The sequence below is a fragment of the Podarcis raffonei genome, chromosome 8, assembly GCF_027172205.1.
Source record: "Podarcis raffonei isolate rPodRaf1 chromosome 8, rPodRaf1.pri, whole genome shotgun sequence".
Classification (NCBI taxonomy): Eukaryota; Metazoa; Chordata; class Lepidosauria; order Squamata; family Lacertidae; genus Podarcis; species Podarcis raffonei.
This window is the reverse complement of record NC_070609.1, coordinates 66,767,725-66,781,025: the sequence shown is the minus strand read 5'-3', so window position 1 is coordinate 66,781,025 and position 13,301 is coordinate 66,767,725. Positions and strand designations below refer to the sequence as shown.

Here is a 13,301-nt window from a genome sequence, read left to right as displayed (position 1 = left end):
ATTTTTGAATTTACTGGCACACTCTGTATTTTGTATATTTGTCTTTACAATGCCCTGCATTTTGATGTTTTGAATGTTTGCTGTAAACCGCCTGGCGCAGAGTTTAGTGTGGAAGTACACTCAATCAACCAAACTCAATTATTTACTATCTGGGGAAATGGCCATGGAAGGCTGAGAGCAAAGCACTGGTGTCTATGTGGATGCACCTACGAGAATGTACATAAGGCTCAGTTTGCACCAGGCCAAACTTTTGAAGATCTCAGGCTGAAAAGGTTCACAATGTGCATGTGAACACTCTAGGAGAATGTTTCCAAAGGCACCACTAGGAAAGGCAAATAGAACAGTGGCAATGGGTAGCATCCACCTACTCAGAGTAGACCCACTGAAATGAAATTGAAATTAACAGACGTAAGTTAAGGAAGGGGCAGGCTGTAGCTTGGTGGCAGAGTATCTGCTTTGCATCCAGAAGGTACCTGCTTTGATCCACAGAATATCCTAGGACTAGAACAGACCCTTGTCTAAAACTCTTAAGAGTAGGGGCAGCGCAGACAACACTGAGAGAGATGGGCCAGTGAGTCATGCCCATTAATTTCAGTAGGTTTACTTGGAGTAAGACCAACGTTGGATACAACTCAGTACTTTGAACAGGTGTCAGAAAGCAGGAGTAGCTGAAACAATTGCAAATATGAGAACACAAAACAGCCTCTTCTGTCTTGTCCCTGAAGGGCTTCATGCTTCACTCAGATTAGGAAAACAGGACTGTTTCCTGTTATCTTCCAGCACGTTCCTCCAGCAGCATTGGGGCATTTGAAATGCTTGGCATGTTCTTCACATTCCAACCAACAAAGCATTCTTCGGCAATGTGGGAAAGAGGGAAGGCTGCAGTCGCATCAGGTTCCACCCATGGGATGGAGCTGTCAGCGATTGTGGTGAGAGAATTTCTCCAGTTCCGTTCCTGTATCGCTCCTTTTGTTTGCTCCCCATCTGATGCCCAGCTCTTCCTGGATTCCAGTTTGACTAGAGCAGTTTCTAAAATGGATTCTCAAATTCAAGCATGCCCCCTTTGCTGCAGTTTCATCATTCCCTTTCATCTGCATCTGTCTTGAGTCCAGAGCAGACATCCTGGAGGGGCTGGTTGGGAGTTGCAAGTGCTCAGGTCCAACCCTCCAATTCTAGTTTGCTTGCCCAGTCCGCTCCTATATAATGGGACACAAGGGGGCATGTCACTTGCTGGATCAATGTCTTAGCTTGCTTAGCCATGCACAGTACTGATTTGAGCATTAAAGATTTTGGAAGAAAATGAGTTTGAATTCCTTATCCTCCAGGGAGAGCTAAGACAGCACCATTGCAACCTTCCTGATTTTTCTGTGTACATGTGCACATCAGTAAACACATGAGAACTGATAAAACACTGTTTTATTGAAAAATCTTGCTGCGATTGTATGATGACCGCAACATTATTTGTGTGTGTGTGTGTTACTGGTCCACAAATATGGTCCTGTGTGTTGGCTGAAAAATATCTCCCCCTGAAAAACTTGATACAATATGTGTGAAGCTTCACCCCAATGTTGCTTAATCAATATGAAAAAAGGACAGGGGGAGTCCCAAATTTGAACAAATAAATAAAAGAAATATCAACAATATAATCCTAGGCAATTATCCTAGGCACCCCTAGAAGTGGGGAATGGGGGTGTTTCTAACTAACGTTTTTCAGGGTGGCAGGACAGAGGGCAGCTAATAACAATTGATGACATATTCCAGGAGTGAGGACCTGAGGGCTGCATTCAAATCTGGGCAAATGTCTGGGGGGCCACATGACAGTGGTGGGCAGGGTCAGATGCAGAAATGGGTGGACCAATGTACAGTATTTTCCCGTGTATAAGACTAGGTTTTTTCCCTAAAAGATAATGTCAAAAATTAAGGGGTGTCTTATACACAGATACATCTCCCCCCATTTTCTTAAATCTAAGACCCCAAAATAGGGGGCATCTTATACATGGGGCATCTTATAGACGGAAAAATATGGTAACTTTGTTCAGTAGGCTAGTTTCCACACATGCTCATCCTGCTCCCTGTCTGCCCTCCATACAGACAAGCAAGGCATGCTCAAAGTTCATGGACACATTCCAGCCAGGCGAAAGCACTCAAGGAGGGTGCAAAATTGTTGAGTCTTCGGGACCAGAGAGACTCCTAGCTAGCACATTTGCAAAGATAAGCAGGGTCTGGTATGGTTTCAAATTGGATAGAGGATTGTTGAGATTCCTGCATTGCAGGGGGTTGGATCAGATAAGCCTTGGGATCCCCTCCAACGCTATGATTCTATGACTCCTGGAGGGCTGCATTCAGTTCCTGTGCCTGAGGTTCCCCTACCGCAGGCATATTTGGAAAACTCCCTGCTCCATGAGACATCACAGAACAAGTGAGCAACAGGAATTCCTTGGCAGGGCCTCACTATCTCTACCTGCACCCCATCCACTGTATTAACTAATGACTAATGAAAAGATTTTCTTTATAGTGCAGGATGCTTTATAAATGGCTTTCTAGCACCAGCTAGTGGCAACATTAAGTGAAGACCAGTAAAATAATTATAATATTAATGAAGCAGCAGCAGCAGCATCCTGGCTCCCACTCACCGAAGAACTCAAACTCAGGTTGCAGCTTCTACCCAACAAAAACAAAACAGAGGAACCAAAATTAGAACCATTTAAAACATTTTAGCCAGTTGCCCCAACCCAAGAGCGCATGCATGAGAAAGTAATGTGGGGGATTTCTAGATCTGAATAACGAATGACCTGAAGAATGACTTCTTCCTAAGGTTTAGTTGTTATCGCCTTTCCTAGTTTGAACCCACTGGTTTGGGTCCTACCCTCTGGAGCAGCAGAAAACAAGCTTGTTCCGTCTTCCATGTGGCAGCCCTTTGGAAACTTGATTTTGGCTCTCATATCACCTTCTCAGTCTTCTCTTCTCCCTGTGATGTGATCCGCACTGTAAAGCCCTTGGGTGCAGGGTCAATTTGGTGCCACTGCCAGTGGAGAAATGGCTGCAGCTTAGGGTGCATTGCCTAGGGCAGGAGTAGTTAACCTGTGGCTCTGCATATGTTCCTGGACGCCAGATTCCATCATCCCTGATGACTGGCCACACCAGCTGGCGCTAACGGGAGCTTTTCCTTTTTCAAAGTTACATTGCTATGCTGCCTTTCTTCTGAAGAGCTTAAAGTGCTGTCCATGGTTCTTTCCCCATCTCATTTAGCCTCACAACAACCCTGTGAGGTAGGTTAGGTTGAGAGGTAGTGGCTGGCCAAAGGTCACCCAGCAAACTTCATGGATGAGTGGAGGATTTGAACCCTGGCCTCCCAGTATAACCAGTATTGTAAGCACCACAGCAACAACCTGAAGACTTCTCTCATCCTCAGTGAGGGTGAGCTTCTTCCGCAGTCACTAGAACCCCACATAGTCTCTAGTCCTCATTGAGAACAGGCTGCTTGCTCCCCACATCCCTGCCAAGTTGTCAGTAAGGGGGGGTGCCTATCCACTCACTGAAGACTACAAGCCCCACATAGCGAGTGCTGTGCTTTGTCCCTATAACCCCACAGCCCCCTAGTTCTCAATGGCGACAAACTGCCTGTCTCCCACATCCCTCTAGTCCTCCGTGAGGGCGAGCTTCAGGTCTGCTCGCTGAGGACTGCAAGTCGCATAGCGGATGCTGTGCTCTACGTTGCCTCTAGTCCTCATTAAGGATGGGCTGCTTGCTCCCCACATCCCTGCCAAGTTGTCCATGAGGGGGAGATCTGCCTATCCACTCACTCAGGGCCGGATTTAGGTTTGAGGAGGCCCTAAGCTACTGAAGGTAATGGGGCCCCTTTTTGGTCCAGCTGTCCTTTGTCAACAACAAATTGTTGCTGTTTTTTGTGTTGAAAATATGCTATATGGTAATTTATGGACCTAACAGGTATCTAAAGCCATTTGCACATAACGAAATATGTATTTTATCAAAGTAATTGTTGAACTGAAATACAATTAAGAAGTATATTAATAGTGAAATTTTGGAGGGGCCCCCAAGAGAGTGGGGCCCTAAGATATAGCTTGTTTAGCTTATACGTAAATCCGGCACTGCGTGACTCACTTAAGACTATTAGCTTCGCACAGAGCAGATGCTGCTGTGTTTTGACCCTATAACCCCACAAGCCCCCTAGTCCTCCGTGACGGCAACCTTCCTGTCTCCCACACACCCCTCTAGTCCTCAGCGAGGGCCGCGGGTTGCATGCGCTACAACCCCACGGGGCCGCTAGTCCTCAGTGAGGACGAGCTGCTTGTCGGAGCCCCCTCGGAGCGAGGGCGCCTGACCCCACACATCGCTCTAGCCGCCGGGCTGCCTGCTGCGCTCCCACCCTAGAAGCCTCCAATCACCATCCCTCTAGACCTCAGTGAGGACGAGCTTCTCACCCGAGAGCCAGGAAGGCCGTTCCCCGCGTGAGCTCTTATTCCCTCGGGCGCCGCCGGCCGTTGAGTGGTCGCCTCGCGCGCCCTCCTCCCTCCCTCCCTCCCTCGCACGAGGCCCCCTCCCCTCCCTCTCCCCCTCCCCTCCCGGCCTCTCCGCCGCCGCCGCCGTCACTTCCGAGGCCGGAGACAAAATGGCGTCCGGAGGGGGCCGAGGGGCCCTGTGGGGCCTTTCGGGCTGAGCCGGGGGTCGGCTCTCGAGGAAGGAGGAGGAGGCCGCGGCCACGGCGGCGGGCAGCGCAGGTAAAGGCCGGCTCGGGGCGAGGGGGGCGAGGGCAGGGTCAAGGCGGCAGCCACTTGCCCGCCGCTTCTTCTCCTCTCAGCGAAGGGGGCTCGGCCGGGTGGGGAAGGGGATTTCGCCCCAAGGGTGGTTGTGGGGTTTTTTGGGGGGGACGATACACACACACGCCCTCCTCGCCAGCGGCACCCTCTTCCCCCAAAGGAAGCGGAGTGGACATAGAATGGGCATGGGGTGGGATGCGGTGTAGGGGTGAGAGGTGTGAATTGGGGTGAGGTTATCCTAATTGGGGGAGGCACTCCCGCGCATGACCCAAAGTGGACTGGGGGGAGGGAGACGTGGACTTGTGGGGGGGCTGGAGGTGAGGCGTGTATTGATGGGGAGGGGTGCGGTGGAGTGGGGGGGGGAGAGTCTCGTTGCAGGGGTTGCCCCATTGGGAGTAAAACTGGGAGGGGGACACACAAACACACCGCTTCTGGGGAAACCTCCCACCCCCACCCCGCTTTAGCAAAAATAGAGGGGTGCAAGGGATTTGGGGTGGGGGTAGAGTAAGGATGAGGTGTTGATTCAGGGGTGTTGTTTTTTTTCATATTGCAGGGTTTGTTTGTGGGGGGACTCCCCCCCCCAAGCCCCCAAAGGGATGGGGCTTTTTCTTGAACAGTGTTAGGCGTGCTTTGATGGGTTGGTGAAATAGGGCTAAAGTGTTTGTGTGTGTGTGTTGTATTTTATCTCAGTTGAGGAAGTAGGTCTGTATGGGGGACCCCAGACCCCACCCCACACGTGTATAAGTAGAGTTCCATGTTTATGTGCATGTGTTGTGTTGTGTTTCACATAGGAGATAGGTGTGGGCCTGGAAAGGGGTCTTCTCCCTCCCTGCCTCCATGTCCGAATCGTGGTGGAATGATGGGATACGTACATGAATGAGTGTGTTGGTGAATATTTTGCTCCTAGTTAGAGGATGGGTGGGAGGACACCTCCGGAAAGGATTCCTGCCCCCTGCTAAAAGTGGAGGTGCAAAAATGGATAGTAAAGTTCTAATGGGAAGGAGCAGGGTTCTGGAAGTGGGACTCTGTCCCATGCTCACAACTAAGTTTGATGTATGGAGTTGAGTGGTTCTGAAAAGGACCCCCCAACACACACACCCAAAGCTTGGTTGTAGGAGGTTGCATAAAAGTGTGTGCGTCTAATTGCCTCTTAGACAGGAGTTTGACTGAAGGAGGGATCCCCCGTCCTCACAGAAGTTAGGTTCTGGATTGGGGGTGCGACTTTAGCATGAATGGGAGTTGTGCTGAAAGCTAGGATGAAAAGATGTATCAATCCTTCCCATTGCATCCCAAAGTCAGAGTGAGTGCCTGGAAATAAAGCCACAAGGAATCTAGAGGTCCTGCTGTTGTAATCTGAATTTTGAGTCACTTGTATAGTGTCTGTAGAAGGAGAAGAGCCAGGAGATGTAATTGTAACAGTAATGAAGAAAAGCATACAATGAAAAAGGATGAAAATGAATATCTTTGAGGCATATATTTGCCTTCAGGCAGAGTTTCCTTATTCTTCCTTATCTCCACCCTGCTTCCACCCCCCACCCCCAAAGCTTGCTGCTCCCACTCACACAACATGCTACCTCCATAGATCTAAAGGGAAATGTGTCTGAATGCTGTTGGCTTCCGAAATTTGAAGCCAGTGCCCCTTAATTGGAACTAAGGGAAAGGACTAACTGGGGAAGTTGTTGTGGTTTTATGTTAGAAGAGGAGAGTCTGTGGTGAGTGATGGGGTAGCTGGAGTACAGGGCATGTTTAGCCAGAATATTTGCATTTTTTACACATGATGCTGATGGTGCTTGTAAAGTGCTCTTTCACTTAATTTTAGAGCATCAGTGAATCAAATGTGCATTTTAGCCAATGAGAGCGTTGAAACTGATACATTAATCCCCCCCTTCAAATGAGATTTGCAAATACACTAAACAAAGCAACAGACTAAAATAGATAGTAAAAACAGTCATAAAGGCAAGGAGAATAAAAATACAAGATAAAAAAGCTAAAAAAAAGAATGAATAGCAGTGCCTAATAACACAACTCCACTTCTTAACACAAGAGAAGTGCATTCAGGGATATGTGTGTGTTGTAATAGCCTTTTCATTTCAGCGCTCCCATCCTCTGAAACAAAGCAGAAGTTGGCCTGCTGTTATCACCATATCTGCTTTGTGTACACACCCAAAGTTAGCTAATGTGAGATAGTCCTTTCAGCCACTCTCTGGTATTCAGAATCAAGATGCATAAAAAATCATCCAACCTGTTTGGTGCATCTCTGATACTCCTTGAGTTTCTGAAGTCAAGGGGCGGTAATTATTACTTAACACAGAATATAGGAGTAAGATCTTGTTTTATTGTATCAGTATTATACTGCAAATGCTAGGCCATACTATGCACTAGCCTCCTGTGGGGCATTAGTCTCTTGTGGGGAAACCACCTCCCTTCAATAGCACATTGTGGTACTGGACAACCATAGTGGTTGATGGGAAAGAATGTGGCATTCTTGAGATGTCACCCCTAAAGATGGTACCTGCAGGATAAAGGACTAAACATGCAGAAGACAGAATCAGGATTCAATGTAGCCTTATCAGATTTGATAACTGGGTCACAACTAATAAAATGAATTTCAGTAGGGACAAATGTCAGGTTTTGCACTTAGACAGGAAGAACCAGATGCACAAATATAAGATGGAGTACACTTGCATTGCCAGTAGTACATATGAAAAGGAACATGGGGTCTTAGTAGACCACAAGCTTGCAACAGTGGAATGCTGCAGCGGTGGGGAAAAGCCATTGCTATTCTAGGCTGCATCAGCAGAACTATAGTATCCAGGTCAAGGGAAGTCATAGTCCCGCTCTATTCTGCCTAGGTCAGACCACACCCTTAGTACTGTTTCCAGTTCTGGGCACCACAATTTAAGAAGGGTATCGACAAGCTGGAACATGTGCAGAGGAGGGCGACCAAGATGATCAAGGGTCTGGAACCCAAGCCTTAGGAGGAATGGTTGAGGGAGTTGTGTGTGTTTAGTCTGTAAAAGAGGAAACTGAGAGGAGATAGGATAGCTATCTTCAGTTATCTCAAGGGCTGTCACATGGTGACCAGAAAGAAGATTCCAACTAAACATCATGAAGACCTTTCTGACAGTGAAAGCTGTTTGGCAGTGGAACAGACTCTCTTGGGAGGTTGTGGACTCTCCTTCCTTAGAGGTTTTTTAACAGAGGATGCTTTAGTGCTTTAGTTGAGATTCCTGCACTGTAGGGGGTTGGACTAGATAATCATTGGGGTCCCTTCCAACTGTACCATTCTATGATTCTATACCATGCAGGTGGTTGGCACCTACAGAGAGAAGTCTTGTTATACGTCTGGTAGAAGTTGTAGGGCGGCTGCATACTTTATTATTGGGATTTGTATGTTAAGACAGGAAACTGAGATACATGGTAGTGTTTGTGTAGTGTTGCATTTTTCTTTTCCCTATGAATGTCAGTCTTTTCTTCCCTGCCTGCTCAGTATAGCTAGCAGATTGGAATGTTTTCAGATGTGGGCTTCTTTCACTCGAAAGTACACAGGGAAATGTGTGAAATGCTCAACGCTGACATTCAAAACAGAGCAATCTAGAGTAGGGATGGGGAACCTATAGCTGTCCAGACATTGTTGGACTTTATCAGCCCCAGACAGTGAGGCCAGTGATTAGGGATGATTGTAATTGTGGTCGAACAACATCCAGAGAGCTGCAGTTTCCCAATCTCTTATCTTGTGGTATTGCAAATAATGTAAATCAGACAATGCTAATTTTGCATTATTCAGTTGTCTCGTACTACACCCACCATATAGCTGTACTGGCTGGGAATGATGGGAATTGTAGTCCAAAATATCTGGAGAACACTAGGTTGGGGAAGGATGAGTTGCTGCCTTGCATTTGAAAGTGTATTTTAAGTGTAATGAAGCATCCTTGGTCGTTTTACAACAGTTCATCACATTGTTGAGGTGATTTGTATGTTCAGTCAGTTTCTGTTTGTTCCCACATATTACTTTCTCTACAGGGCATATGCAAAATTCAGCTATATCTGATTACAGCAGGGAGGTGATTGGGGATGTTAGCACTGAAATGCTGGCTTAATGCGGCTTATTTCTTTCTGTGCACATTTAAAAACTTACCTCAATGTCAGCGAGACCACTTGTACTCTTTGTACATCTATAAGAGTTAGAACATCTTGTTCAAATGTGAGTGATTAAAAGTTAAGCCACGCCTTCAAATTCTTGACAGCATTCGGGAGAAACTAGCATCTTATTTCAATTTTTAATGGCTTGATTTGTGGAGTATTTTATGGAGCTACAAAATCAAGAGTGAATGGGTCCTTAATGTATCAAACTGTAATGTACACTGTGTGTCAAGGTCAGAATATTTGTCCATCTAGGCTACTTAGTAGGGTTGACTGGCAGCAGCTCTTTAGTCTCAGAGGAGAGGCTTTCAGGCCACTTGCTCCCCGATTCTTTTAGCTATAGAGATGCTGGAGGTTGAACCTGACCTTCTCTTTCTTTTTTGTTAAATGCACAGTATGGTAAGGCACCACTTGTTAAATTCTTATCTGTATTCATTCTGCCTTAATTTCTCAGAATGTGAGTCTGCTTTCAACTATGAACTGTTCTGTCCCCCGCCTCAGCCCCCTGGCCGCCCCACCAAATCACAGGATGCATGAGTTTGAGTAGAATACCTGTGCTCTAGGAGCAATAATTGCTGTGACTATTTTGCAGCAATATAGCAATGTGACGCGGGTGGCGCTGTGGGTTAAACCACAGAGCCTAGGACTTGCTGATCAGAAGGTCGGCAGTTCGAATCCCCGCGACGGGGTGAGCTCCCGTTGCTCGGTCCCTGCTTCTGCCAACCTAGCAGTTCGAAAGCACGTCAAAGTGCAAGTAGATAAATAGGTACCGCTCCGGCGGGAAGGTAAACAGCGTTTCCGTGTGCTGCTCTGGTTCGCCAGAAGCGGCTTAGTCATGCTGGCCACATGACCCGGAAGCTGTACGCCAGCTCCCTCGGCCAATAAAGCGAGATGAGCGTCGCAACCCCAGAGTCGGTCACGACTGGACCTAACGGTCAGGGGTCCTCTTTACCCTTTTACCCCTTTGCAGCAATTATGAAACACGCTTTCTAGAGTAGAGGTGCACCACGTTCTGCAAGTTCTAGGGTGGTATCCACACTTCCCCATAAGCTGAATAGGAGTAGCTGACATCATTTTCAAATACTGTAATGTCATTTAAATAGGGTGGACACCCCATGTTAAAGATGGTGAGTTGTCTCTAATGTTCTTACTTTGAATTCATTGCCTTCAAATATGAGAAGGCAAGACTCCCTGAGGGGACTTGCAATGTAGCTTTTACATACATCAATATTTAAAAATAATAATATGAAAATTCCTTTAAAATATCAGCTTGATTTTCTTATTTCATATAGAGCAGGGCTGAAGAATTTCTGGCCCTCCAGATGTTCCTAGACTACAATTCCCATCACCCTTGACCTTGCTGGCTCGGGATGATGGGAAGTGGAGCCCAATAACATTTGGCGAGCCACAGGCTTCCATCTCTACTGTAGGTTCTCCTTAGGTGAAGTAGTGAATCCACCAAATCTCAGCTTCAGTTTCCCATGCCCCTCCCCAGTCTGCAGACCAACTTTATCAGGTTGTTGTGATGCAAGATTGCAAGTAAAGTGCTTAGAGCACTTGAAAGTGCTACATAAATGCTAATTATTACTATAACATTTTGAAACATAGCTAGGAAGTTATGCAGCTTAGGTGCCTTTACAGTTATTTATATCTTTTTAAAAAAATGTTGGGTGAAAAATTGTAGTTTTCTAGATTGCTGCTATCCTCCTAACTTGAAGAGGATCAGCTTCAAATCAGTTATAAACCTGAAGGTAGGCACATATGACAACTGTCTGTTTTTCTTTTTAGGGTTCATGTAATCACAGGAGTTACTTTGTTGTATGTATCTTTTCAGAAGGCAACAAGATTTCAGAATGAATCAGGTGAGTTTAAATGCAAGACTTTCTCAAAAATATAATTGCTCAGATGTTAGCATACATATCTACACTTACTTTCTTCTGGTAAAAATAGTAACCCCAACCGAAATCCAAAATGTAAATCTTCATTATTGCAATGCTAAACGTCCTGCTCTCTCCTTCTCTCTCCCTCTTTCTGGTTGGGAAGTTGTGAAGTTCCATTATGTGAAAATTGATTTGTGTTCAGTTAACTAGATTGTGGAATAATTTCACTGGCCCCTTCTTCAAGAGCACTCTTCTCTAAGAAAGCTTTAGTTATTTTGCATGAATAATACTTATATTAAGGCCATTTTAAAAAAATCAGAAACTTGAGTTCACTCTTTCTCCTTCCTCCCTTCAATCTTAGCTCCATAATTAATATAATTTACCCCCCAAAAGAGAGAGAGATTAAGCAAAGATCGTTGCATGCCTTCAACACGAAACCCTGGAACTGATTAAATGGTCCTCTAGCTACGTATTTTTGCATGTTTGAGAGTGTGGTCTTTTATGCTAGCCTTCTTCAGTCTGGTGCTCTCTTGTGTTGTTGGACTCACAGGAAGACCCACACCTAAATATCTAAAATGCCCACTTTCTTTTGAGATGAGCTTATTAGTAAAAAGAGAGGGTGTTCTCGTATCACAACCAGTCCCTTTTACCCAGCCCCCAGGTCATTGGTCCTTCAGAGTCTGGCCCATCTCCCCTCCAGGTTGCACTTTGGAGAAAGGGAAAATTCCAGTTGTATCTGCACCCAAACTACAATCTTAATACCTATGGAGAATTTGGTGGCACTTTCCCTTAGAGAGAGTTTTTGTTGCTGTTTTTATTTGCGTTGTATTTGTGCTAGTGTCATATTGAATCTTTGTGATGTTCCTATCCTTCTCACTCTGCCAATGGCATTTTGTGAACTTAAATTAATAAGAGTATTGTTAGCATCAGCATCATTATTAAATAAAATCATTGGAGGCTCTATGTTGCACCCTTTCCCTCCTGTGCCAGAGCATGCATCTGCTTAAAAGCAAAGCCAGGGTGACGTGGGATCTGAAAAGCTATTACCTTCCCACTTCCTGTCCCATTCTGTTGCATACAGATGCTGCTGCTATATAGTTGTTGAAAAGGAACAAGCCTGGGTGATAGGGCACAGCTAAAATGTTGTCGCAGGATACTCAGTGTGGTAGGATTGCCACACAGGAATCCTCCTAGTAGCCACTCTGCTGTGATTTGGACTCTTTCTTCTCATAAGTTGTCCCCACCCCACGCCAACTATGTACTCTACTAGTGGTGGTACTGGTGCAACAAAAGTTGACAGAAGGACATTTGCAGACTTCACATGTGGATATTGACATTGGCCTACAGTCGGTTCAGTCTTTATATACCCGTGTGACCTTGATTAAACATGTTTCCTTCTCCCCCATTGAATTGAAATGGGGGGTTGACTATGATAGTGGACAGATGATGTGGATCTATTTATTTATGTGGATATTACTGGTGTATGTTTAGAACCTTTCTGTCCTGCCCTTCCTCCAATGAGAAAACAGCAACCCACTGCACGTTTTATCTTCATAGCAACTCTGCTTTGGAGCCAGTACTGGCACCTCCCACAAGGCAGAACTGATTTACAGAGAAGGCCATAGCTTTGCAGGTGAAAGGTCCCTGGTTCAATTCCCAGCATCTCCTAAGTAGGCATGAAAAGAACCTCTACCTGAGATGGGGGACTGCTGCCAGTCAGTGTAGTGATAAAGGGAACTGCTGATTTTGTCAACCTGGTGCCCTCCAGATGTTTTGGACTACAATAAGTTTCAGCCAGCATGGCTGCTGATCTGGTCCAAAACAATGATATCCAACAGTAGTCATGGCAAAGGCTCTATTGGATTTGAAATTGTTTTTATATGTGCAATTTTTTAAACTGTTTTTATAATGTAAGTTGTTACTGTATTTTGAAATTGCTGTGAGATGCTTCATAGGAAGAGATTCATAAATGAAATCATCACCATCATCTGGGGTGCCCTGAGTTTTTGAAGACAGTAATGAGCTAAACTGACCAATGGTGAGACTTCCAATGAAACTTTTTTTTAAGAAAAAAGGAGGTTACATCCGCCAGTAAGAGCTAGCACAAGCTGTAGAGGAGAACGATTAATAGAATTTTGGGGCCCTAATTACCAATGTGAAGAGACACGGGTGGCGCTGTGGTCTAAACCACTGAGCCTAGGGCTTGCCGATCGGAAGGTCGGCGGTTCGAATCCCCGTGACGGGGTGAGCTCCCGTTGCTCAGTCCCAGTTCCTGCCCACCTAGCAGTTTGAAAGCATGTCAAAGTGCAAGTAGATAAATAGGTACCACTCCGGTGGGAAGGTAAACGGCGTTTCTGTGTGCTGCTCTGGTTTCGCCAGAAGCGGCTTAGTCATGCTGGCCACATGACCCGGAAAAACTGTCTGTGGACAAACGTCGGCTCCCTTGGCCAGTAAAGCAAGATGAGCACCACAACCTCAGAGTCATTCGCGACTGGACTGA

The 13,301-nt window shown here is 45.9% G+C and overlaps 1 protein-coding gene and 1 long non-coding RNA gene across 2 annotated transcripts in view; one reads left to right on the top strand and one right to left on the bottom strand.

Annotated features, from left to right (window-relative positions):
- Window positions 1-585: 585 nt before the first annotated feature.
- On the bottom strand, window positions 586-4,532 carry LOC128419620 (uncharacterized). The gene is made up of 2 exons (XR_008331886.1): window positions 4,443-4,532; window positions 586-2,661 (listed from the first exon to the last, which is right to left on the bottom strand). It is a non-coding gene; the product is annotated as an uncharacterized LOC128419620 (long non-coding RNA).
- Window positions 4,533-4,591: 59 nt separating this feature from the next.
- PRDM2 (PR/SET domain 2) overlaps window positions 4,592-13,301 on the top strand; it is a 52,697-nt gene continuing 43,987 nt past the window's right edge. Inside the window, exons 1-2 of the mRNA XM_053400527.1 lie at window positions 4,592-4,739; window positions 10,710-10,783. Coding sequence (XP_053256502.1) covers window positions 10,742-10,783 — 42 coding nt within the window. The 5' untranslated portion in view covers window positions 4,592-4,739; window positions 10,710-10,741. The remainder of the gene's footprint in view (window positions 4,740-10,709; window positions 10,784-13,301) is intronic.